The sequence below is a fragment of the Sceloporus occidentalis genome, unplaced genomic scaffold, assembly GCF_023333645.1.
Source record: "Sceloporus occidentalis isolate IW3139 unplaced genomic scaffold, rSceOcc1.0.p SCAF_38, whole genome shotgun sequence".
Classification (NCBI taxonomy): domain Eukaryota; kingdom Metazoa; phylum Chordata; class Lepidosauria; order Squamata; family Phrynosomatidae; genus Sceloporus; species Sceloporus occidentalis.
The window spans coordinates 6,100,526-6,127,500 of NW_028317018.1; the positions used below are offsets into that span (position 1 = coordinate 6,100,526).

The following is a 26,975-nucleotide window of genomic DNA, read 5'->3' on the forward strand; positions in this document are numbered from 1 at the left end:
GTGTAGAAACCATACAATTCTGCAGGAGTATAAAAATGCTCTGTCCCCCTAATAGTGGCAGTTGTTATTGTTAGAGTGGCTATTGGTTGTCTCTCTACAAAATCTGTGTGTGACTAGTTTAGATCACCCCCTCTACTTCCTACACCCATGCACGTAATCATCCCCTAGAGAAAGCTCATGGTCCACAAAAACATAACTTTTATTATTAAAAAAAAACATGGCAGGCACCGTTAGATATATTCTGTGGCAATTTGTGACCCTGTCTGATTTTACTTTTTAATGGATCATTTAAATAAAAATTAATTAAGTCAACGTACATTTGAATTGTGCTGAAATGAAAAACTTTCTGGCATGACAATTTGCACACTTAGTATATATAGGAATATATGTCTAAAGTGAAAATATCATTGCAATATAGCAGTCAGGGTCATTGACCAATATTGTCTGATATGTTTGGGTTTTTATATTATTGATTTTTCTTTCTTTTTCAGATTTTAAGAGCAAAATCTCCAGTTTCTGATAGGACTATTGACTTTCAAGGTGAGCTGTTATTTATTTTATTAAATAAGCAAAATAAAATGTGTTAAAATATAGAAAGGGCTATGCAATGATTTGCACGTATGCAGGATACTTAGCCAAGTATTTCTAGATGGATAATATGATTAAATAGTTATAGAGGTGCCTTAAGGTTATCATAAATACTGTGGTCTAATTCATTTGCAGCTAAAAATGAACAGAACTTATTATCTAATGATGTGGGGTGATTCCCATGTGGAGACATCTCAAATTTGTAGATTGGAGAAACAATCCATGATATTATCACAAAGGTGTCTATGACGGGACACCCTGCACCCCAATTGCTTCCTCCTGCTGGGATACTAGCGATTAACCCCTTCAGGGCCAGACAGAACCAGAGTTGTAGAGAGATGGGGGGATGCTGCGCTGGCAGTATGGGTATTGTCCTAAAAAGCACAATGAAGGATCATAGCAGCCCACCCCAAGCATCAGACAGAACTCATGTTGAGGTGAAAACAGGACTCTGTTTATCTGGAAATAGTATTTAACCCCCTTAATTTAACCCCTTAATGACAAGACTGTTTCTTACTCATAGTACATTTTGGGACAGAGGCTCTTTTAACAGAGGCTGTTTAGCTGTAATTGTCTTCTTTCTCATTTTGTGCACCCACACACATGACATATATAGTTTTTTTTCAGGACAAACCGGGTTTTCTTTAGATACCATTATTTTTATCATATCATCTAATTTACTATTAAAAATTTGATAAAATATGGTGATTTTTTTGTTAAAAAATGACTTTTTCTCAAATAGAGTCTACTATTTGTCCTGAGTTATGAAATACCCAATGTTTTAATGTTTTTTTGCCTTTTTTCTGCATGTTATGGGGCAATAAGTACCAGTAACGTTCTGCTATTTCAAAACCATTTTGCCCTCATTCTGGCCATTCTGCCCCATGTGCTATGTCAGGTATATTTGAAGCCGGCCATTGCAATTTACCCCATCAAACCATAAATTTTTGAAAACTAGACACCCCAAGGTATTTCAGATGCTGGTATTTTAACCCTTTCCATGCACTAATTCTACCACCAGCCTTTATTAAATTTTATGGTAGTAAATCTTTTTTGTATTTTTTTCACACATGTTGTACTTCAGGTATGAATTTACCACCCCCGGTATATGTCCCTGTCAAACAACATCCCAATATGTGTTCAGCAACATAGCGCAGTGATACCCCACATGCAGGGGTTTGTTGGGTTATTTGGGAGGTAAAAGGCCACCTTTGTGAGGTGTGTATTTTTTGCCATTTAGACATATGGTCAGTCTGTGCCCACGTCCCATATTTGGGACATCTTTGAAGATAAATTTTTTTAAAACTAGGCACCCTATGGGCATTTATAATGCCAATATTTTAACTCTTTCCATGCAGGAATTTTTCAAAGCTATAGTGCTAATTGTAGGACTTGCTCATAAAAAACTTTATATATGTATATATATATATATGTATATATATATACCATATTGGCGCGAATATAGGCCGCACTCCCCCCCCCACTTTAAGTCTTTAAAGTGGGGGTGCGGCCTATATTCGGGGTCTAGGGCCCGACGTCCGGGACATGCCGTTCCGGGCGCCGGGCAGGCAGCAGGGTTAGGATACAGATCCCACGCAGGGGTGCAGGGGACCCGTATCCTACTCTCTGATACGCTCAGACAGCCATCCCCGGCCGGCACATTCCACAGGGGGAGTCCTGGCATGGGAGATTGTCTAAGCGCATCGTGCGGACGTTCACCAGTTGCAGCGATGCGCGCGTAAACAGCCTCCGCTGCCGGCACGTCTGCACGATGTGCTTTAACAATCTCCCTTGCCGGGAATTCCCACGAGGGGAGTCCCTGCAAGGGAGATTGTTAAAGCACATTGTGCAGACGTGCCGGCAGCGAAGGTTGTTTACGCGCATCGCCGCAGCCAGTGAACGTCTGCACGATGCGTTTTACCTCTGCCCCCAAGACTTACCAGAGCAGACTCCGGGGTGTCTTGCGGGGCCGGCGGGGGACATCTACGCAATACGCATATACAACTTCCGGTGCCGGCACTTCCGCTGAGTGCCGGCACTGGGAGTTGTATTGCGTAGATGTCCCCCTCCGGCCCCGCAAGACACCCGGGAGTCTGTTCTGGTAAGTCGGGGGGGAGGACAGAGTGGCAGCATATCCCGGGGGGGTGGACAGAGTGGCAGCAAATCTCGGGGGTGGGACAGAATGGCAGCATATCTCGGGGGTGGGGGGGACAGAGTGGCAGCATATCTATTACAAAACTTTTTCTTTAAAAAAAGCACCAAACTTTTAGGGTGCGGCCTATATTCGGGTGCGGCGAGCCAATACGGTATATATATATATATATATATATATATATATATATATGCACTTTTTTTGTGACAGCGGGGAATAATTTTTATATGTTACCATATTATTATTTTTAATTTTAATTTTTTTTGTTTGTTTTACTAATCACACTGATTAGTGAGCTGGGCTCCATTGACCTTGCATGGTTGAATGCAGTACCCGCATTTAACCTGCAGGAGGAGCTCGAGAGTTCTCAAGAGGGTCTGGATTGGTGACGCCATCTTGTGAGTGGTGGCAACGTCATTTACTTGATGGCATTTGTGGTTTCTCTTCAGAGCAATCACAAGGCGATCGGGGTAGGGGGGTTGTGTTACTACATACCTCGATAAGCAATTGCCGATTGCTTCCTAAGCTGTTTTAGCCGGCCATTTTTTTTGTGGGGAGGGCTTTCCTCCCCGGATCCACGGTCAGCCTTGTTTGTGAGGCTTCCGTGGATGCTGCAATGCCGCCGATCACAGCGAAAACGCAGCTGTTTAACAGGCTTTGTCGTTATTGCATTGCACCGCAAGCCTGTACATGTCATTTGTCATTGAGGGGTTAAACAGTACAAGGGGTAATTTACATACAATAGACATAGAAAGCCACACAAAGTTCTCCATCATGTCCTGCTTTGCACACGGCTCAGTATTTTCACTCAGCCCACCTCAGCCCAGTAGGTGGTCTCTATTGTAGTCTGTGGGGAGGATGATAAACAGGGGCGTTTCCCGTGTTCCCGACTTCTGGCTGAAACCTGCTGGATGGCGCGTATAAACATAAGGGGAAAAGAATAAAAAACAATAGTGTAATATGTAAACACAAATAATAATTATAATGTGGTGTCTGATCCACTCACAAGCAGGCTGAACAGAGCGAGCTCATCACGGATATCGGTAGAAAATTATTTTAATAGCTTCTTAAAATCACTAAAAAACAAATGGACCGGCAATAGTGCAGTAAATGCACAATATAGATCTTAAGTAAGGCAAAGAATGCACTCACAGTTAAACGTGGCACTACTAAACAAATAGAGTGCACAAACGTTTCAGGATGGAATAGTCAGGATCAGCAGGTATTCCGGTATGAATATCTTCTATGTCTATATAGCAGTGGATGTTGTCCAGAACGAAGATAAATCCTGCAGGCACCCATTAGACTGCAGACTGAGACCCAGTCTGCAGTCTAATGGGTGCCTGCTGATCCTGACTATTCCATCCTGAAATGTTTGTGCACTCTATTTGTTTAGTAGTGCCACGTTTAACTGTGAGTGCATTCTTTGCCTTATTTAAGATCTATATTGTGGATTTACTGCACTATTGCCGGTCCATTTGTTTTTTAGTGATTTTAAGAAGATAATAATTTTCTACCGATATCCGTGATGAGCTCGCTCTGTTCAGCCCGCTTGTGAGTGGATCAGGCACCACATTATAATTATTATTTGTGTTTACATATTACACTATTGTTTTTTCTTTTCCCCTTATGTTTATGCGCGCCATGGTGTATCGTCTGTTTGTTTAAAACACTTCAAGGAAGAGTGTTGTCGGCAGCTGCTAACATTGGGGAGTATTATTAATATCATTAATTCAAATTTACACGTTGAACTCCAGTCTTTTGTTTTCTGAAACCTGCTGGATATCAGATCCAGGTGCAAATAGCCATAGAGGGCTCTGTCCAGTAAGTCCTGACCCGATGGAGAGTAACACACCACATGTAAACCCCCTCCCAAAATGCAAGTGCCACAAACCGGTGTCCAAGCTCCATAGTCTTTAGAGTCACTTGTACTTTGGGGAACGTGGTACTCCATACCAGGGCCCATAGTTTGTAGGAAGGAGGCTGGCACTCAGTCCCCTCCAGGAGTCCAATTGTCACGGAGGCTTCTGTGACAGTGTCCATACATATTATCTAAAATACTAGATAATTTCCTGTATGTGCAAGAAAATGCAGCCATAGGCATTTCAACCATATTATTTTCTTTTCAGTGCATTTGGTAAATTTTATGTGACTAGAGAGCAATTGACACGTACCCTGGTTATCCTTAACACATAGGGTTAAACACTTTTAATTTTGGCCAGTATACTTGTTGTAGGACCAAGTGGTCTACACAGCTAGATGAAATAGATTTATAGTGGTGGACATCTTCATGCAAGGATAAATAAGCTTTTTATAGAGACGTCTGGAAAAAAAATCTGATATCTATCATATGCTTAGTCCTCTGCTGTGAAGTTTAGAAGTGATTTTATATGGACAGCCTTTTCGTATTTTCAACACAATTCAAGCAGACAATTAATAAAAAGTTTAAATAGTCTGTCCTAAATGCCGCTGCTAGGCTTATCTTCCTTGCATGTCGCTCCTCTTCTGCTTCCCCACTCTGTGAAACCCTCCACTGGCTCCCAATTACCTTTAGAATCAAATTTAAAATCCTGGTACTGACATATAAGGCCATCCATAATACTGTTCCTCCATACATCTCTGCCCTCATAAGCAAATACTCTCCTACTCGATCCCTACATTCTTCCCATGGGCTAAGGCTCTCCTCCTCACTTATCACCTCTTCACGTCTACAAGATTTCACTCAAGCTGCCCCTTATCTCTGGAATCTACTCCCAACGAACCTTCAGCTTTCACACTCCCTCCCAACATTCAAGAAACATCTCAAAACCCACTTCTTCAGAGAAGCCGCACCATCTTAGCTGCTAGAACTTCATTGTCATTGATACAACCACCACACTACCTCTCACCCGTCTCTGTGCCTTATGTTTGTCACCCTATTCCCTCAAGATTGTAAGCTTGCAAGCAGGGCTCTCTCCACCTAATCGGTTTGTCTTAGTCTTTCAATTCTTGTCTTGTCATACCCCTTGAATTTATGTATTGTATTAAGCACTGCGTAAACTGTTGGCGCTATATAAAAAAAAGATAATAATAATAATAATAATCACACAATTCGGTTAACGACAGCTTTCTGCTTAAACCCACTTGATCAACAAATTCTAAAACATCCCTTACGAAAAAATTACTGCAGTTTTTCTGAAGTAATACTGCAGTTTTTTGGACATGAAAAAACTGCAATACTGCACTTTTACTGCAGTATTACTGCACATTTACTGCAGTTTTACTGCATTTGTACTTCACTGTACTGCACTTTTACTGCAGTTATTTTTGTACGGAAGTACAAATGCAATAAAGCTGCAGTACATTGAAGTAAAACTGTAGGTTTGCAATATAAAAAAAAAAGTGCAGTAAATGTGCAGTAAAACTGCAGTACAGTGAAGTACAAATGCAGTAAAACTGCAGTAAATGTGCAGTAATACTGCAGTAAAAGTGCAGTATTGCAGTTTTTTCATGTCCAAAAAACTGCAGTATTACTTCAGAAAAACTGCAGTAATTTTTTTGTAAGGGATTAGTTATGGCCCCCAGAGTATCTGTTAATCAGAGTATCTGTTATCTATGATCTCATTAAAATGGGTTTGGTAAAATTCTTTTGACACTTTTAAAATGCCCGCAATGGAGGACTGGTCTTCCATTTCTAAAATTACAGTAGTTCTCTCTTTTGAGATATTTGTTTAAAAAAGAAGCAAATGCAATTCTCCCGTTCCTCCAAGTGCTTTACCCGGGCATTAAAGATAATGCGTTTACCTTTAAAATCTAAAACCTTTTGAATCTCATTCGCTAAATTTAAAATCAGTTCGTCCGTATTGCTTACACCAGCCTCTTTCAACTTAATGTCCGTTTGCAAACTTTTTTAAGCTCTTTAAAAACTTCTTTGCTCTCTTTTTTTCTTCCTCTTGACAGAAACAATAAAAAAGTTCTTAATCTTGGACTTGATGGTTTCCCACTAGTCCAAAAAATTCTCACTTGGGTCTTTCTGGCGCCGCCATCGCCCATATGAGACCTTAAAATTATTCTGGATTTATTCTTCCTCTAGTAATAATAAATTGAGTTTCCACAGACCATTGCTTCTGACTCCCTGGTGTGTAGTCGGGGCAGCGGCTTGACGTCTACGTGATTTGCGTAGGCAACTTCCGCTGCAGCCGGAAGGAGGTGTCGTTAGCAGCAGGGGTTGTCTGTGTCCATCGCACATACACCCTCCAGCTGTAAGAGAGAATTCCCAGCAGCAGTGCGGGGGACTCTCCTGTCTGACAGCCGGGGAAGGTCTGCACAATGGACACAGACAAACCCCGCTGCTAACGGCACCTCCTTCCGGCTGCAGTGGAAGTTGCCTACGCAAATCAGGTAGACGTCAACCCACTGCCCCGACTACACATCAGGGAGTCAAAAGCACCGGTAAGTTTGGTGGGGGTTGTTAAATGGGGGCGTAAGGCATTTCTGTAGGCAGAGTGCTCTATGATATGCCTTTTAACCCCCTTAATGCCTCTGCCTCCAGATTTTCAATAAAATAATTTAAAACCACATGTTTGTTTTTAAAAAGGATCCCAATCCCAGCGGCTTTACTATCATTTGACCCGGACCAGTAAGAGGGCCCCGTGGTCCAGTCCTTCTTTAAATGTCCATAAAACAGTCCATTATTTATTGCACACTCCTGTAAGAAAATGATGTCCACATTTAGAGTCTGTAAATATGCAAACAAAGCAGCCCTTCTGACAGAGCTCCTCAGACTCCTCACATTAAGTGAGGCAACAGTGAGATCCAGCGTGAGGTCTAGTGTATTTTATCAGCGTCCCTCTCACTTCAGAGTCCGAAACTTCTGATACACTGCTGTAATCCACGATGAACAAAGGATCAGAGAGAGAAAGTCCCATCCCAGCTACACCTGCTCGTCTCTGTTTGCTTTGAGCCAGCTTCCGGACAGAGGGCTCCTTGCTCTGACTTTCACTTTGATGATTCGACTGTGTCATCACCAGGGCTCCCTGAAAACTCTACTTTGGATTCCTCCTCCGGGTTGTCTCCCAGGACCTCCACTTCAGCCTCCAGAAGGGGTGCCAGACAGCATTCACTGTCAGATCTCCCCCTCTTAGGCATAGGACCAGCTGGATACTCCACATCTGCTTCCATCAGAGCAATCGTATGTGCAGGGTTAATGAAGATTAGGGATTGGATAGTCTCCTCCACAAGAACTGTAGTTGACTCTTGTACCGGACTTGATGGCGAGATCTAACTGCTGGGCTTTCCACCTCTGTCGTCAGGACTGCTCTCAGGATCTCCCACAGGAATGTGACTCTCATGGCTGGTAGAAGGACCTACACAGGCATTTAAAAACACATTGGGAACCACAGGACCCACCACTGGGGAGGGATCCATTGACCCGAAACAGCCTGTTCCTTCTTGTGATTGCTTGGCTTTACTGATCCCACTTCAACCAGTACAGCAGGATCATCCAGTGGCAGCATCACTATTACAGGCTACTTCGGGCCAGCTGTAGAGGAGAGCTTACTTGGACCTGGATTTAATTTCCCAGGCCGTCCAGCAGCCATATCTTCCCAGGAGCGCCGGGGCTTACTGTGACAGTCCTTATACACATGGTCTGGCTTGCCACATCCATTGCACAACTTGGATTTATCACAGCTAGCGGTGAGGTGGCCCCATTCTCCACAGTTCCTGCAAAGGGGCCTAGGGTCGGCTATGCAGGTCGCCTGAGTGTGCCCATAGCCCCCGCACATCCTGCACAGGAATGGCATCCCTGGGTAGAAACAGTATCTACTGCACAAGGAACCTCCTCTTACGGTTCCAAATCCCCATCTCATTCTGTACCTTCTGTGCGCTAGATACTTTATTACAATAACGATATAACCAGGCTATGATAGCTTCATCAGACACATATGGGTTATACATGTGAACACCACTATACAACAACGTGAAGCGGGGTCCATCCAATCAAGGGTCATCTTCTTTCCTCTGAGGCTCTTGTAGCTGTTATGACACGCATCAATGTTCAGTAGTGTTACTACATATGTACCTTTCACTTGGTCTTGCAGGCAGTAGATGTCTTTAAGATCCAGTCCAAGTTTTTTAATTAGCACCTCCTCTACAACATACTTTGTTCCTTTTTCTTCCTTCTCTCTCTCAGGAACTTCAATCTTAATCGAATTTCTGAGTCTTCTGTCCTTAACAGACGCAAAATTGATGGTTGCAGGCATTTTCCTTTCACCAGAGCAATACATTTACTCAGGTTTAAGGTAGGCAGCCTGGTGCCTTAAATGACACAATCAGGGCCCAAACAGACCACAATGCAAGGGCAAGGGCAAGGGCAAGGGCTCTGTGGCTGCAAGCAGACTAACAGGAAACCAAGCCAGACAAATGCAAAGGCCCTGAATGGAGGCTGTGAATGTCGGCAAGAAATCTGACGACACCAGTTCAATGAGTTGAGTAAGCAAGAGCTTCTTTATTCAAGTGCGCACAGGGGAGAGTCCAGTTCGCAGACTTCTCTACCCCTCCTTAATTTTCTAACAATATATAGGCAAAGAAGCCCAAATAGTTATTAGCATATTGTCTAGCCATCTGTTGGTATATTTACTTTGATTTGCTGACACACACGGTTTAAAGAGGTCAAAAAAAATACCCCCCCACCCCAGACATGTGAAATCTTTACTTACAGAAGGTCAAGAAAGGGACAACTTGTCCTTTGTCGTGGCGGACTCTGATTCTTTTGCAACAAGGCACTTAGAGCAAAGAAAACATACGAAAACATACCATATGTACACATTCTTCCGAGACACAAACAAGACATAAGTAAACTTAGAAATGAGGTAGACAGGTGATTGTAGTGTTATCTTATCTGCTATCAGAAGAATAAGCAATGAGGTAAAGATCATTGTACTGACATCCAGAATCAGCAAAATTCTTCAACTTCCACAGTCCCCCCTTTTTATTCTTACGGACTCACTGTAAGAATCAATTTCTTCAGAGTCCAGTGGAGTTATAAGTTGGCCAATTCCATGAGCCTTGCTCCTTCTCATATTGATCTTCCAACATGTCACTGTACAAAGTCTCTAGGGGAAACTCATCAAGTGGGAAGTCATCATCATATTTCTCCTCCTGTATCTGTGGCATTGCTCTTGTTGGTCCGAGACATTTTTGAATAAGTGTTTTGCAACAAACAACAATTACATAGATACATGCAAAAGCCACAAGCAACAAAAACATACCAGACATCAGCTTTGCTCCAAGTGAACCAAATAGTCCGCCCAGACCAAAAGGATCCCAAGTAGTCTCCCTAGATCTAAGTCTTTCCTGAAGTTCGCTCACCTTTTCCATATCATGTTCTATGGATACACTATTGTCTACAATGTAAATCTTCCCTTGTAAAAGGTATTCCTATGCAGGGCTCTGCTGAGTATGCAGAATATATCCACAAACACAACAAAGCTCCGAGACATTAGAAGCATTATACACCTTTCTCAACATTTCTACAGGTATTATCTTTTTCCCAAGGAGAAACATGCAGATCACGTTTAATTCGTGAATGTATCTTATTCTCTGCTATATTTTTAGTAGGTTCTGATCTGAACACCTGAAAAGGACTGAAAGGAAAAAAGAAAAAATAGCAAATACATTTAGTATAAAACAAGTAACGATAATATACTCAAACATTTTTGCATCTCCTGATGACCTCATTCTTCGTATCTTCACGAGGGGCTCTTGCCAATCTCGTCTTATGTTGGTTAACCAGCTGGGATTATTGTGCCCGATGGAATGGTTAACTTTAACAATTTAAGATAAATCCACGGTGTAATTTTAGCTACCTTTACAGCTGTTTTAGTGATCAGTAGTACTTGGTATGGACCTTTCCACCTGGGCTGAAGAGTCTTTTTCCGTTGGAAATGCTTTACCAGCACGTAATCACCTGGTTGGATGTGATGAATTGGTTTTTCGTCCTCGGTGTTCGTGCGCACAGCAGCAACCTGGGATTTAAATTGCTCAAGAGATTTTATTAGTTTTTTACAATACATTTCTATTGTGTCATCAGTTAGAGCATGATCATGTCTTAGTAACTCTAGAGTATTAGCAGCTATCATGGGTCGACCCATTATGAGTTCATGAGGAGAACATTTTAATAGCTGAGTGTCGGGCATTTCTTATTGACATTAAGGCTATAGGTAATGCATCTGGCCATTTTAAACCTGTCTCGGCACATATCTTGCTAATCTTATTCTTTAAGGTGCCGTTAGCGCGTTCTACTTTTCCTGCGCTTTGTGGATGGTAGGGACAATGTAAATGGTACAATGTAAATGGTACATAATTCCTAGCCTATGTGCTATCTCTTGCACTATTTCAGCAGTAAAATGATCAGAGTATATATGCTGAGGAATTCCATACCTAGGAATGAACTCTTGTAGAAACTTTTCAACAACTGTTAGAGTGTCCGCATGTTGGCAAGGATAGGCTTCTATCCAGCGGGAATATGTACACACCACCACTAGTACATATTGATAATGTAGAGATTTAGGCATTTCAATAAAATTAATTTGCAAATTTTTGGAAGTGTCCTCAAGGACAGGGAGTCTTTCCACCTGGGCTGAACAGTGAGGTGGAAGAGCATTAGCTTCCACTTCTCCTTCTGATGTAACTACAGCATACCCAGTACAACGCCTGCTGTCAATATCCATAAATGAGGAACCATCTACAAAGTATTCGATATCAGGGTCAGTCAAAGGTCTCTCATACAATCAGTCGCAAGTAGTTTGTAATTGTTCTATCAAAATCACACAATCATGAGGAGGTCCCTCCTCTGGTTCTGGCAAAAGAGTGTCAGGATTTGACACTGTGCAATGGTGGACGGTGGCATTGGGTGTACCCTGCAAAACAATCTCGTATTTAGTCAGCCTACTATTAGTAAATTGTGTCAATCGACGGGTTAACAATGCACTCACTGCCTGAGGAACCATCACTTTCAGTTCCTGTCCCTGAACTATGGCCTGTGCTGATACCAGTAAGGCAGCAGCCGCTGCCACAGCCCGCAAACAAGGGGTTAATCCAGCTGCCACAGAATCAAGTGGAGTGCTATAGTAGGCAAGGAGTCTCTGTCCCTCTCCGTGGCTCTGGGTTAGTATTCCAGTGGCATTACCCTGTGTTTCATGACAAAACAAAGTAAATGGCATATCATAGTTAGGGAGCCCAAGAGCAGGGGCACTCCACAAAGCCTCTTTTAACTGAAAGGATAAACCAATTCAGCATCGTCAGTATTAGGTTCAATAGAGCAAGCATCAGCAAATTGTTACTTGCAGATCTACAATTTCTATCCAAATGCCCTGGCTTGTTACAATTAAAACAAATAACATTCTAGTTTCCTTTCTAGAGGAAGATTGTCCGTTATCTCCCACTACATCAGACGGAGAGTTCTGTGAATAGAACTGTCTCTGACTTTCCATCAACATTCTCTGTTCTTTCTCTCTAACTTTCTCTTGACGCTCCTTATTCACTTCCTTTTGTTTTTCAAAATGTTTAGCAGCTGCTATCATTTCAGAAAGCGGCTTCTCTTCCCATCCTAAAACATTATTAGTGACACCCTTATGGAAGTCTGGTAACAACCCTTTTACAAAACAAGATACAATCAACTGTCTTGCATTAACCTCTGGATCTGTCACACCACTGTGTCCTATTACAACTTTCGCTACTCTGTCAGCGAATTCACTTACTAACTCATTCTTTCCTTGCATTGTAGAGTTAATCTTTCCCCAGTCAGGTCGCTGTAGCCATGCAGTCTCACAAGCTTGTATTATACAATTTATTGTCTGCTGTCTCTCAGTACTCAATCTCTTAGTAAACAGTTCATTTGCTCATGGTGTTACATCAGGAATTCTGTTATTAGCTTCAATTAACTGTTTTACTCTATGCGTCAGTCATAACCAAATCAAACAATTGCATAAAATCCTTTTTCCCTGGATCATAAGGAATAGACACACTACGTAATTCTTTACAAAACTGACCAACAATTTCAGGTCTGGGGAATCAATCTTTCAACAGCAATAATTCCCCTGGTGTCCATGGATGATGGACCGATAGAGGTACACCTCTCTCATCTCTAGCCCCCCCAGTCTCTCTCATGGGCATAGCATGCACAAATGTCTTTTCCTTAGCATCAGAATCTGAAGGAAGATCTAAATAGGGCTTTCTGGATCTAGTTCTACATGATGTTCCTGTGGGCTGAATATTGGACCTTGATATTTTAGGAGGATCAGGTTGCCTTACTTGGTCTAGGGGTGAAATAGGAGCTGGTGGTACAAATGGGACAAGCTCCAAAGAAAGTGGCAACTCTGCTTCTGGACCTGCAGGGTGTTGATTAGAACCAGGCATATTAGGGTCTGCTGGTTGAGGTCCATTATATGGGGGTGGGTCAAATAATTCTTGAGTCCATAGATCATATGGATCTAAGGATGGATATAGCAAATTATGGACCTTAGGTGGTCCTGGGGTTACAGACACCTCCTGTGCTTTCCTAGAAGTCTCAACAGGTTGAGGTGTTTGAGCACCCTTTTGATTCTTAAAGTTACCTGCCGGACGGCAAGGATATTGGGAATTAGCAGAACAGGTGGGGTCTAGTAACTTCTGCTGTTTCTGTATTTTAACGTTGTCCCACCCTTCTTGATACCATTTCAAGAAAATCATTCTTTCATTCCTTTTCACATCACACATATTCAAACATTCTTTCAAATTATCTAGTATTTCTACATTCAAACTACCGCCAGCTGGCCAAACATAACGGCTTTCATTATCCTCTTCAGATATTTGCTTCCAATGAGACATATATTTTCCTGCCTCCTTTCCATGTTTTCTTATCATATATTCTAAGGGCGTCCCCTTAGGCACATTTTTTGACAACAAACTCCCCATCTCCTCCGCTACAATAATCCGTGACTATGTACTTCAAAATATTTACACTAGTTCTCACCACTAGGTACTTTACAATAGCCCGTGATTATGTACTTAAATAGCTACACTAGTCTCTCACAACTAGGTACTTTACAATGGTCCCTGACCATGTAGTAAACAATAGTTACACTAGTCTCTCACAACTAGGTACTTTACAATGGTCCCTGACCATGTAGTAAACAATAGTTACACTAGTCTCTCACAACTAGGTACTTTACAATGGTCCCTGACCATGTAGTAAACAATAGTTACACTAGTCTCTCACAACTAGGTACTTTACAATGGTCCCTGACCATGTAGTAAACAATAGTTACACTAGTTTCTCACAACTAGGTACTTTACAATGGTCCCTGACCATGTAGTAAACAATAGTTCGAATTAAACAATTCAAGATCTTATAGGTCTTACTTACTCAACTCTGGATCCCGTCACCCGGATGGAATACCGAGGACGACCATACCCTCATCCACCCAATAATTAAACTATAGGCATTTCAAAAGGTGCCTTACCTCTTTTTGATGGCCAAGAATTAGGTGGATCAAGGTTTAGTCCGCTCCTTCGGTTACCGCTTCCGAGACTGTTGGGATCCCGGACGAGCCCCCAAGTGTGAATGTCGGCAAGAAATCTGACGACACCAGTTCAATGAGTTGAGTAAGCAAGAGCTTCTTTATTCAAGTGCGCACAGGGGAGAGTCCAGTTCGCAGACTTCTCCCCCCCTCCTTAATTTTCTAACAATATATAGGCAAAGAAGCGCAAACAGTTATTAGCATATTGTCTAGCCATCTGTTGGTATATTTACTTTGATTTGCTGACACACACGGTTTAAAGAGGTGAAGAAAAAAATAGCCCCCCCCCAGACATGTGCAATCTTTACTTACAGAAGGTCAAGAAAGGGACAACTTGTCCTTTGTCGTGGCGGACTCTGATTCTTTCGCAACAAGGCACTTAGAGCAAAGAAAACATACGAAAACATACCATATGTACACATTCTTCCGAGACACAAACAAGACATAAGTAAACTAAGAAATGAGGTAGACAGGTGATTGTAGTGTTATCTTATCTGCTATCAACAGAATAAGCAATGAGGTAAAGATCATTGTGCTGACATCCAGAATCAGCAAAATTCTTCAACTTCCACAAGGCGAAAGCAAGTATTTAAGAGGGAGGGTTGCACCTAGGTGATCAGATGCAGCTGGTCAGGTCGTTACCATACACGGTACTGCCATCTGACAGGTGGCCTCTAGAGGCTACAACCCATATGACAATTATACATAAATACAGAGTCCAGGCTAACAGGGTGGAATCCTGTTTGTCACTCCAGAGAACACTCCTCCAGAGTCCAGTGACGGTGTGCTTTACGCAACTCCAGATGATGCTTGGCATTGCACATAGTTATCTCCAGCTTATGTGCAGCTGTTCCCCCATGGAAACCCATTTAATGAAGCTCCCAAACGCACACTGCTTATGCTGATGTTGCTTCTATAGGGCGTTTGGAACAGGAGATTTTTACAAGCTAAGTATCATGCTCTATCAGTATGAACTGCTCCTTTGCGGCTGAGCTGTTTTTACTCTTAGATGGGTCCACTTATAGTGGACCAGGGCAAACCTAACAAGACAGAAATTTCCCAAATTGATTTGTGGCAGTGCAGTGTTCAAAGTCACTGAGCTGTGCGATCCATTCTACTGCCAATTATGGAGATGACATGCCTATGTGCTTGGTTTTATATACCTGTTAGCAATGGGTGTGGCTAAAGCACCTAAACTCAATAAATATGAGGGGTGTCCACATGCTTTTGGTCATATAGTGTAGGGTGTAGGTTGATGCAGAATAATGGTGTTAGAATGGTTTTAACATGCACAAAGCCTTGACTTTAACCTCATTAAATACTTTGCTATAGCAGCAGAGGGGGAGGCCAACTCATTTTGGAATGAGATGTTCAACAAGCAAGCAACACATACTTGTGGCCCTGTAGTGTAGGGGGTTGTTATATGTTCTATCTGTCTGATAGCAGCATGTAATTGTAATTATCACAGTTGGATGAGCCCTTGACAGACCTCTGATCATGTTCCATTCATAACTGTGTATTGGGTCCCTGGGGATTGCCTGTTTTGTCCTGTATATATACAGTACCGTGCTAAAGTTACTATGTGCTGTAAAGTAAGAATGCTTTCTAAAATGGACATGTTTATTTTTATAATTTAACAAAATGTAAAGTGAGTGAACAGAAAAATCTCAATTAAATCAATATTTGACGTCACCACCCTTCAAAACAGTATCAATTTTTCTAGGTACACTTCCAAACAATTTTCAGCTTCCTTCGCTTTCCTGATTTGACCCGGCTAATTCTCTAGGCGGCTTCTCGGTTCCTGGCACTCTCCGCCCTCTGGGGTCCTACCTCACCAATCCATTACAGTAGCCCTCCTTTGCCCTTTTTCCAGTTCCATAATGTCCTTTTTAAGGACTGGTGCCCATAATTGAACCGCATATTCAAGGTGAGGTCTTACCATTGACCTGTAAAGAGGCAAGATGATATCCTCTTCCCGTGAATCAATACCTCGTTTTATGCATGCCAAAACCTCATTGGCCATTGCAGCTGCTTCCTGGCATTGCGTACTGTTGTCAAGTCTGTTCTCCATTATTATTCTTAAGTCCTTCTCATTGGTAGTTATCCCCAAGGATATTCCATTCCATTTTTACCATAATGCATAACTTTGCATTTATCTCTGTTGAACCTTATCTTCCACTTGCACGTCCAGTCCTTAACTCTGTCTAAATCTTCCTGCAAAGAAGAAACATCAAGATTAGTTTGAATTACCCTGCCTAATTTTGTGTCATCAGCAAAAACTGTGGCATGGCTCTTAATGCAGCTTGGGAGATCATTTATAAACAAATAAAAAAAGAGGACCTAGGACAGAACCCTGTGGCACTCTACTTAATACCTGCATACAGTCTGAGAAACATCCATTCACAACAACTCTCTGCATTCTACGTTTTAGCCAATTTTCGATCCAAATACAGACATTTGCCCTAAAGCCTATTTCTGTTATTTTCTAGAGTAACCTTTTATGTGGGACCGTGTCAAATGCTTTAGCAAAGTCCAGATACATCACATCCAGCCACACCCAGATATATATTTTTACTAACTTCTTCAAAGAATGCTAATAAGTTGGTTTGACAACTTAATCTCCACCCACAGTGTCTCCACTTTACTATGGTCATCATGCACAGCTTTTTTAACCCCTTAAGGACAATGGGCGGTCCCTAAACCCATTGAAAACAATGAATTTGGAACCCGTACATGTACGGGCTTTGTCACCAAGGGGTTAATACTGGGCTTTAGTTGAGGGTTTGCATATAAACAAACCCCTCCCCCTTTTCTATTTACTCTGTCCCTTCTAAAAAGCGAGTAACCTTGTAAATTAACTGACCAGTCGTGCGTATCATCACACCACGTTTCAGTGATACCGATCAAATCATACTGTTCATCACTTCCGAATATTTTCAGCTCGCCCATTTTGCTAAAAGACATTTAAGGTTATTACCCATATTTGATTCATTAGTTGACAAATACTTCATGACTGCAGGTTTTGTACTATGTAGCTCCATATTGTCTATGCTAACCCCACTTCATCGGTTGATGGCAGAGGAGCTCCCTGCCGGGCGACCAATAGAGTCGCTCGTACAGACCTTTAACTCCGGACAGTGAAACTCTGCCTAGTCCTCCATGAGTTAAAGGTCCGTAGGAGCGACCATAGAGATAAGGTAGGCTAGATGGGGAAGGGGCCCAGGAGATTAGTAGATTAACAGAGACGAACACAAAGATTGTTTGTGTTGCTTGTCTTCGCCTTCGTGTACGTTTTGCCACCGCCATGTTCGTTTCTTCGGTATTCGGGGTGAACAACAAAAACGCTCCTTTCATGTTCATTTTCATGTTCGCACAATGAAATGCACAAAATGCACAAACGAATGCACAAGTCTAGTATTTATCCCTCCACCTGATCCTGTGCAGATGCCATAAATCCGAATTAAAATGTAACAACTTAAAGGCATCTGTGCTATCTGCTTTAGACAACCATACACCTCTCCCTGCATTGAGTATAGCCAGCATTGTGTTGTTTACTTAAGAGAAAGATTTTCAGCCGGTGATGCTGGGACACACAGAGGAATAAGGAGCTGACAAGTAAAAAAATCGTTTTTATTTTTTTATGAAAATTTGCTCACAGAAATACCAATAGGACTGACTCTCCAGATAGGGAAGGGAGGGGAATCAATGGGGCAGATAATTAAGCTTTTTACGAGCTGTGTCATGCCAAATTGAGATTTGGGTATTTTAGAAAAAATTATGGAAGAGCCACCGTCCCTGTATGGAAACCAAATGATAAACCAGTATTAAAAAAAAATGACTAATTTTGGGGGGGGTCATACTGCAGCTGAGTCGATCAACATTAATTGGATATAGTCATTGCTTTGGGAATAATTTGCATTGCTTACATAGCATGTAGCACCCGGTACAAATGTGGAGAAGCCTGTACTGACTAAAATTGCAACTAGAGGTGTTAAAATTGTTGCAAATTTGAGATCAGCTGAAGAAGGCGATAGGTCTTCCTAAGCTATCGTGTGTTTTGGGTGGCATAGGCCCCTGGAGGAAGGGAACTGATGATCCCACAGAGCCGGTGGAGGGCTGTCAGCTGAGGGTCAAAAATTAGCCGAATGTGGTGTAGACTGACAGATATGACAAGCAGGAGTTTTAAGTTCTGCAAAATAATTCTCTATCCACCTGACTCCAGTCTGTAATATAGTTGAATCAAGCTAAAGCTGCAGCAGCTTTCACAGACAATGATCTGCGATAATCGTAAAAAAAGGATGACCCCCATATTTGTAACCTAGTTCCGCTACTTTGTATAATATATAATTATTTAATTCCTCCCTTCTATTACGATAAACTAAACAGATAACATCTCTGTAAAGTCTGAAGGCCAGAACAAATTCCAAGACAGACACTTTCTTAGCAAATCTGGGTTCTTTAAATTTAAGATCCACCAAGACTTTTCTGCAGAAATGATTTATTATTGGCCAAGTCATTGGAGCTGATTAGGGAGAATACTACATTAACATATTTCCCTTCGAAGATCTCTTTCCTAAGATTTCTTTGAATAAAATGGGCTGGAGAAATCCAAGGGAGAAGTGGCAGGACGGTGGACCTTGGAGTTTTTCATACCCGTGGGAAAAATAATCATACCATTTTGGGGTCATCCAGCAATGATCAACAAAGTCGTTGCATTGTCATTTCGAGCCACGTGAAGGCGCCACTCAAAAAATAAAATATGTAATGCAAACAGAAGAAGAAGAGAAAGAAAATAGTCCAATATGTGCTCATTGGCAGCAGATTCTAAAATTGCCACTGGTTACATGAGTTGCAAGTGATTAGAGAACACATTGTATCCTCCATATATCTAAATGTGTCCCAGTAGACCTAATTATATTTGCTGTGTAGGAAAATGTCTTCTCAACACTTTTTTTTTATTTATCTTCAATATGAAATGTTACTTTGTGTTGCTTATTTAAATAGTCAGAGGGCAAAATGATGATGGAATGGACTCCAACAGTTTTAACATGGAACCCGTCTTCTCACTCTCTGGATCTGACAACAAATCTGGCATCAAAAACATTGTAAGTACATTTTCTAATGTATTTATTTCTGACATACCCAAAATTGTTCTCTTTTTTTAGTTTTTTGGACGCGGATGTTATATTGCAGCTGATCACAGCAAAATTACTGCCATGATTGACGGGGGGGCTGCTGTATAGTATATAGTTTTTCATGAGTAAATTGAAAACTTTCCCCAGTAATTGTACTTAATTGAAAATTGAAAAAGTCCTGGCCTCCTGGGGTTAAAAATGTGGCTGATGAGAGGGGCATGGGTGCCCAGGCGTTAAGCATGTACTGGCCCTGTTATGATGGTTTACAAAGCAGTGGTCTGATCGAGACCTACTTTGGCAAACATTGGTAGTAAAAGGGCTGCATTAAAAGTTTTAAAATACCCCAAGTTAATTACCCTGGGTTGTCTGCTTTTTAAAAAAAATTTACATGCGGGGGGGGGGGGTGATTTACGGATTCATGATGGATATCATTGTTACAATGTTATCATTGTTTCTGTTTTGAAATAGTAATACGCTACTTGTACTTATTGCCCTATAACTTGCTAAAAAAAAGCAAGAAAACAGAAAAATATTCGGGATTACTAAACTCTGAATAAATATTAGTAGTTATTTAGCAGGTTTTTTAATTAGTTTTTTAGATGAGAAAAATAATGTTTTTGGTTTTCAATTTTTCACTATACATTAGCCCTTCCTGTCCTGAAAACCAACAATATATAATTTGTGTGGGTACACTAAATGAGAAGATAACTACAGTTAAACACCACAGACATTAACAGCCTCGGTCACGAAGGTTACAAAAAAAATAGCCCTTAGGGATTAAAAGCCCCATCCCCTAAATCTATACAATAGATGTTTTTGTACATAGTTACATAGGCTGAAGTTTTTCCAAGTATTCACCCAGTTGCTGTTTAAACGTCTGTACAGAGAATTCCACATCCTAATTGTCCTTACTGTAAAAAACCCTTTCCTCTGCCTTAGACTAAATCTCCTTTCTTCCAGTCTGAACGCATGACCACGTGTCCTATGCATAGTCCTGTTTATGAAAAGATTTCCACACAATGGTTTGTATTGGCCCCGTATATATTTATATAATGCTATCATATCCCCTCTGAGGTGCCGTTTTTCTAAACTAAACAGATTTAAATTTGTTAACCTTTCTTTATAACTATAGTGCTCCATTCCTTTTATTAATTTTGTAGCATGCCTCTGCACCCTTTCTAGTGCTATGATATCCTTCTTTAGAATAGGTGCCCAAAATTGCACAGCATATTCAAGGTGCAGCCTTACCATTGATTTATACAGAGGCAAAATTATATTTTTATCCCGCGAATTGATGCCCTTTTTTATACACAACAATACCTTACTGGCTTTAGCAACTGCTGACTGACATTGCACATTGTTGCCTAGTTTGTTGTCTATAACAGTAACCAAATCTTTCTCATTTGTCGTTATCCCTAATTCACTACCTTTTAGGGTGTGGAACCGTGTCAAATGCCTTGGCAAAAGAGATTTTAGACAAAAATTACAAGAACATATGTATTTTTTTATTTTTTTTTAGTCAACTCTTCGAAATCGCACTGATAGTGTTATATCAACAACACCAGAACCTCCTGGAAATGACTCCATCATGAGACGCAGTAAGGAAGATGCACAAGCATACAGGTCAAACAATCTGTCCCTACACTGATATTCATAATATTAGTATATATTAAAGTGTTAATAGACAAAAAAATAAAGAACCTTTTTTGTTTTTATAGTCTACCTGATGAGGATGATGATAGCTTAGAACTTGATGGTAAGTTAAAATAAAAAAATAGATGCATGAGCAAGGTAAGTAAACTATCATCTGATATGCTTATGAGGTAGATTTGTATGTCTGTGGAACCCTATACAACTCTTTACTTGTGCTAAAAGTAATACACCCTCCCTCACAAAATCAAATAATCAAAGTATTCAAATTGTATAAACAACACGCAAAAATGTTTGTCCCACTAAAAGTGAATTGTGAGTGAGTTAAGGTAAGGTGGAACATTACGCTTTATGAAAAATTTATGAAACCAACAACAGCAAGCTTTCTTGTGTCTAATAATTAAACAATAGTTATTATAGTTTAATATGTGAGATTTCAGGGAATTTCCTTAGATTCAGCTGTGCAGTGTGTTGGATCAACCTGGCTCTTCTAACTGTAGAAACTCAACAGTGTTGGCACTTTATAATACATATTACTGGTAAATAAAGCCAATTACACTAATATAATAAAATTACAGCGTTATAAGCAAAAACCTAAAATTATTGCTGCATTTTATGTATAAGTAAACTTTTATAGAATACACAGTTATAAATAGGCATTACCTGAGGTCTGACTGGTGATGAGGAGGTGGCCCTGGCACTTTAAGGCTGTAAGGGTCTGCGTGTATAGTATGTTTTTATACCCACATAACACGCACCAGGCATATCCAGCCGGTGGAGAGTGGCCCACTGGGGATTTGCCTGGTGTACCAGGCCTGGCATTACCAGTCTCTTTGTGAACTTGCTGAATTGGAGGAATGATTTGTTATGTAAAAATATAATTTTAGCAAAATATTAGATAATATCATTAAAAAGGAAGGAAATACTACATGAAGGGACTACATCCTGGTACAGAAAACAAGTAAATCCACATAAACAAACAAACAAACAATGTGAGAGTACATATTTGAATAGCAGGTTTTCCTGCTGGGGATAGCAATCCCCTTTTGGAGGTACAAAATGGGAGCCCCCAGTTTTGACTGGAAAAAAAAGAGGGCCCATCATATTTTCTTCTGGTTTATCCTTTTCTCAGTTCAAAGCTTTAAGCACCTAATTGCTAGTAATCATTTATTATTTTTTGTTTTATATAGCGCTATCATATTCCATAGCGCTGTACAAAGAGTAGACAGGACATAACAAGTAGTATATAACATAACAATTTGACTTTCATAAACAACAGGTGAGGAGGGCCCTGCTCAAACAAGCTTAGAGTTAGAGTGTATTACACAAGACTTAAAAATGCCACTGTATAAGTATTGCAGTACAGGGACTAAGAAAGGTGATCTAAGAAATATGGGAGGAAGGGTGTGCTTGAGGTTGTTGGCGTCTTTAAAGAAATGGATCTTGAGGGATTTTTTGAAGGACAGAAGGCAGGGAGAAACGCAGATAGGCCGGGGAAGGATTTACCAGACGATAGGGGCAGCCCTTGAGAAATCTTGCAAGCATGCATGAGAGCTTGAAATCAAAGGAGAGGATAGAAGGAGATCAATGGATGAGTACAGAGACTGGTAAGGAGTGTATTTAGAGATGAGGGAGGAGATTTAAGTAAGGGAACTGCTATGAAGGTCTTTGAAAGTAAAGATTTTGAAATAAATCCTGAATCCTGAAGCCAGCCAATGAAGGGACTGACAGAGGGGAGAGGTGTTACTAAAGCAGTGGTTGAGAAGGATAAGTCTGGCAGCATCGTTCCTGATGGATTGTAGATGGGTGAGACAGGTAAGACCAGCTAAGACACGGTTACAATAGTCAAGGCATAAGAACATGGACAAGAGCCCTGGTGGCATCTTGTGTTAGGAAGGGACAATTACAGGCAATTTGTTAAGACAGACTGAATGTGGGGTGAACGAGTCAAGGGTAACACCAAGGCAGCGAACCTGATGAGGGCATGTGAGCATTTGAGGGAGAGAATAGGAGGAGTTCGGTTTTGGAGAGATTGCGTTTTAGGAAACGTAGGAAAAGATGCAACCTAGTTAGTTACTCGGTTTAAGGCAGAGGGAGAGAGATAGGGGGAGGATAGGTAGAGCTGACTGTTATCAGAATATAGGTGGTATTGAAAGCCAAATGATGATATTAGTTTGGCAAGTGGGGAAGTGTAAAGAGAGAACAGAAGGGGTCCTAGAACTGAGCCTTGGGAACCCCGACTATGGGGAGGGGAGTGTTACTGGAGATGAAGAAGCTGAAGGTAGTATCTGAACCAGAAGAGAACATTGTCACGCAGACCAAGATCATGAAGAGTTTGAAGAAGAAGAGGGTGGTCCACAGTGTCGAAAAGCAACATAAATATCCAGTAGGTATAGAGTAGTGGCCCTTGGATTTAGCAGTGAGTAGGTCATTAGTAACTTTAGTAAGGATGGTCTCAGTAGAATGTCAGGAGCTAGAACTAGATTAAAGAGGGTGAAGTAATGAGTTGGAAACAAAAAAGGTACAGTGTAGTTAATTGGGTATAAACAATTCTTTCAAGAAGCATTGAGGTGGAGGAAGTAGAGAGATGGAATGGTAGTTGGACAGGTCAGTTGGGTCCAGGGAGGGCTTTTTTCAGGATAGGAGTTTTAGTAGTATACTTCAAGGAGGATGGGACAGATCCAGTAGAGAGGGAGAGTTAAAAAAATTAGCTAGAGTAGGAACAAGAGTTGATGAAAGAGACTGGGTAAGATGAAAAGGGATCAGGTCAAGGCAACATGTGGTTGGTCTAGAGGAAAAAAGAACAGCATGAACCTCCTCTCCGGTGAAAAAAAGAGAATTGGTTTAATGTAGAGCAGGAAGAAGAGTTCAATGCATGGGAGTCAGAGGGAGAGTGAGGACAGGAGGGAGGACTGTACAGCTATTTCATATCTGATAGTTTTCCATTCTCATCAGAACAAAAGTAATCCTAGGAACCACCAGCTGTTTTTTATGATCATCTAATCAAAGAAATCTGGTTTACTGAAATCTGTTGCTTGACTGTGTAAAATTAATGTTTGTTTCAGAGGAGTTTCAAGACAGATACTCGTATGGACCACCATCTGTTCATTCCTCCTCCTCTTCACACCAGTCAGAAAATTTTGAGAGTTTTGACCTTGAACAAGTCAGCTCAATATTTAGAAAGTTGTCTTTGGAAAGGTAAGGAAATAGCTGGAATAGATAATACTATATTAATGCCTTTTTACTATCAACAACCAATGCTACTGTGCATCTGCAATATAAACGTTGAACAAGCAAAGGTGCTGCTAATTACCTAGATAATTGCTCCTCAGATTTTCCTTTCTAAATTGATAATATAGACCTTATTTGCATACAGTTGTTATGCTCTTCTAACATACAAAAAGGGCCATACCAAGCCTACTGGTCTGCAGTGGACACTTGGGAAATTACTCTGCATATTTTATTTATAGGGTTAAACTAAGCCAAAATGAAAATAAGAACACATAACTTCCTATTAAGCTTACATTTCTTGTTGCAGACCTTTTCGCCCCTCTGTTACATCAACAGGGCGGATCAGAACCACTAATCCCTTTGTACAGCATGCAACACTGAACGGAGATAACCTCAGCACAGAAATCTCTTTGGTTGGTGGAAACCACAGGGGTATTTTTATCAACTTTGTCAAGCCTGGTTCGGGTGCAGAAGAAGCTTCACTGAAAGAGGGGTATCAACTTTTAATGGTAATTGTCCATGCTGCATTGATCTACAGGTTTATCTAATTTAATATGAAAATTGACTATACTACAATAAAACAAATGTTATGTGGGACAGATTTAGTTATACAATAACAAATTGACAAATATAGTTTAGAAATAAGATACATGCTGTAGATATAAATACATCATTTTTGGCACACTTACCAAAAATACATTATTACATTAATGACAAGAAATGGTTACTTGAATTCAATTGTAATGAAGGAAATGCAAGATTTTGTGATTAAATTATGCATACTTCTTAAGTAACCAGGATAATGTGATTTGCTCAAAGCCTCAACTATTCTTTTTTGTTTTTGTTTCTGCCAGAAGAATGTTAAAGGGGAGCTCACACATTTTATTACTAGTAAATGAAAAACCATTTTGAAAAATATTGTGTTGCTTTTGTCTGTTTAAAAAGAAAACAAATTTTAGTTTTTACATAATATAATCTTACCAGGCCAGGCCATTTGTTTGTGTTTCTGCGGTGCTATTTTAGCCTAGTCTACTAGACAAACATCCTGTCACCTTAGTTGTTAATCAACCAGATGGACATTCTGTCTAATTGAAGTCTATTGATCAGTCTTTATTAAAATCATAATTATTCTGACACCAAGGCTAGAATAATCTCTAATTTTAAGGCAAGGCAGGAGGCTCATATTTGCATTTTTAACACTCGGATACCAAAGTCAAAGCCACAGGAGACAAGGTGCGAAAATAAAAAGTGTGAAAAGTAGACATGTGCGTTCAATCGGCCCCCCTTAAAATGTCCGACAGACTATTGCATGCAGCAAGAGAACCAGATACAGCTTCCCCCCTGGACAGAGTGAGCTCCAAAAGACTTCTCAATACCTGCCAGAGAAAGCAGCCACCGGATCCAGCGAGCCAGAGCGAGGGAAGACACCGGACGAAACGGCTTAACATAAGACAGTAACAAAGCAGAGGACGAGAGCAAAGAAGTCGTACTTGGCAGTTAAGAGCGAAGGCACTTGGCTACACACAACTTAGTGCGCCTACCTACCACAAAAGTGACGCCCTCAGGCAAAAAGGAAATCGCATTCAACTCAAAAGCATGCACATGCTTCCACACACCAAGAGTGCCAAACTCTCCTGGCCACTTTGTAAGACTTACGTGTCCTTGGAGCCCAAGATTCGACAAGCCACCTCCCATAAACCAAGGTTTACTCTGGGCTCCCTGAAATCGTCCAGGCAACTAGCGAGAGTTGCTCCTCAAGCACCAGAGGGTGAGGATGACCTTCTGGGTCCGCCAACAGAGATGGAAATGACGGAAGCACCAAGGGGTCCTGGAAGAGCCAGGAACCACGGCTGAGAGGGCCAAAGTCCAGCGAGACCGCCAGAGATGCCAAACCACTCGAAGGATCATGGTCCTCAGAGCCGCTGGATTTCCAAGAATATTTGCCTCTGAAGCATCCAATGGCTTGCATCCCTCCAATGTCTGGAGAACCAATCCGCCAACTGGTTTTGTTCCCCCAGGAGATACTCTGCCCACAGGGTGATGTTAAAAACTGAAAAATGTGAAAACCAGTGTCAAAAAAGTGTCTACAAGAAGAAATAATAAAGAGATACTTTCTTTTCTCTTTTTAACCGGATACACAGCTGCAAACCCGTAATAACACTCTCCTGGTGTTAGAAAGATAATTTTGGTCCACTAGGGGGCGCTTGTGTTATGGTCGGTTCTCAATTTGAAAAATAAACAGAAGAGATAACTCTGATAGTGTAGTATGTCAGACTCAATTATTATATGAAAATTTTTTGTGTATGCACTCACAATCTGAATGGTTTGATCAGGCTTCGTATATATAAACCCACCGCGGTCCGTATGTGGAGTATATATGGAGAAAAAACAACATAAAAAACACAATGGTGTAGTAACTCAATCAGTTCTGGCTTGCCAGAACAGATGTGCACTTACAGTTTTAACTGATGTGTCAGGCGCATAGGAGTTTGGTTTCATCAATCCTTCCTGGTCACGTGCTTGTATATAGAAGTATATGTATGAACTAATCCACCAAAGCATATACTGGTAAATAAAATAAAGATTTATTCTGGGTACATGCCCAGCTCAATAGAGTACACTAAATATATAGGTAGTTCCTGTGAAGGAATACTACCTCGCTAAAAAACAACTTAAAAA

The 26,975-nt window shown here is 40.9% G+C and overlaps 1 protein-coding gene across 1 annotated transcript in view; it reads left to right on the forward strand.

Moving 5' to 3' along the window:
- Positions 1-26,975, forward strand: part of LOC149290672 (caspase recruitment domain-containing protein 11-like) — a 116,875-nt gene that overhangs the window by 37,890 nt on the left and 52,010 nt on the right. The window contains exons 9-14 of the mRNA XM_089488459.1: positions 492-540; positions 7,098-7,171; positions 20,935-21,038; positions 21,134-21,171; positions 24,131-24,263; positions 24,604-24,805. Of these exons, the coding sequence (XP_089344585.1) occupies positions 492-540; positions 7,098-7,171; positions 20,935-21,038; positions 21,134-21,171; positions 24,131-24,263; positions 24,604-24,805 (600 nt within the window). The remainder of the gene's footprint in view (positions 1-491; positions 541-7,097; positions 7,172-20,934; positions 21,039-21,133; positions 21,172-24,130; positions 24,264-24,603; positions 24,806-26,975) is intronic.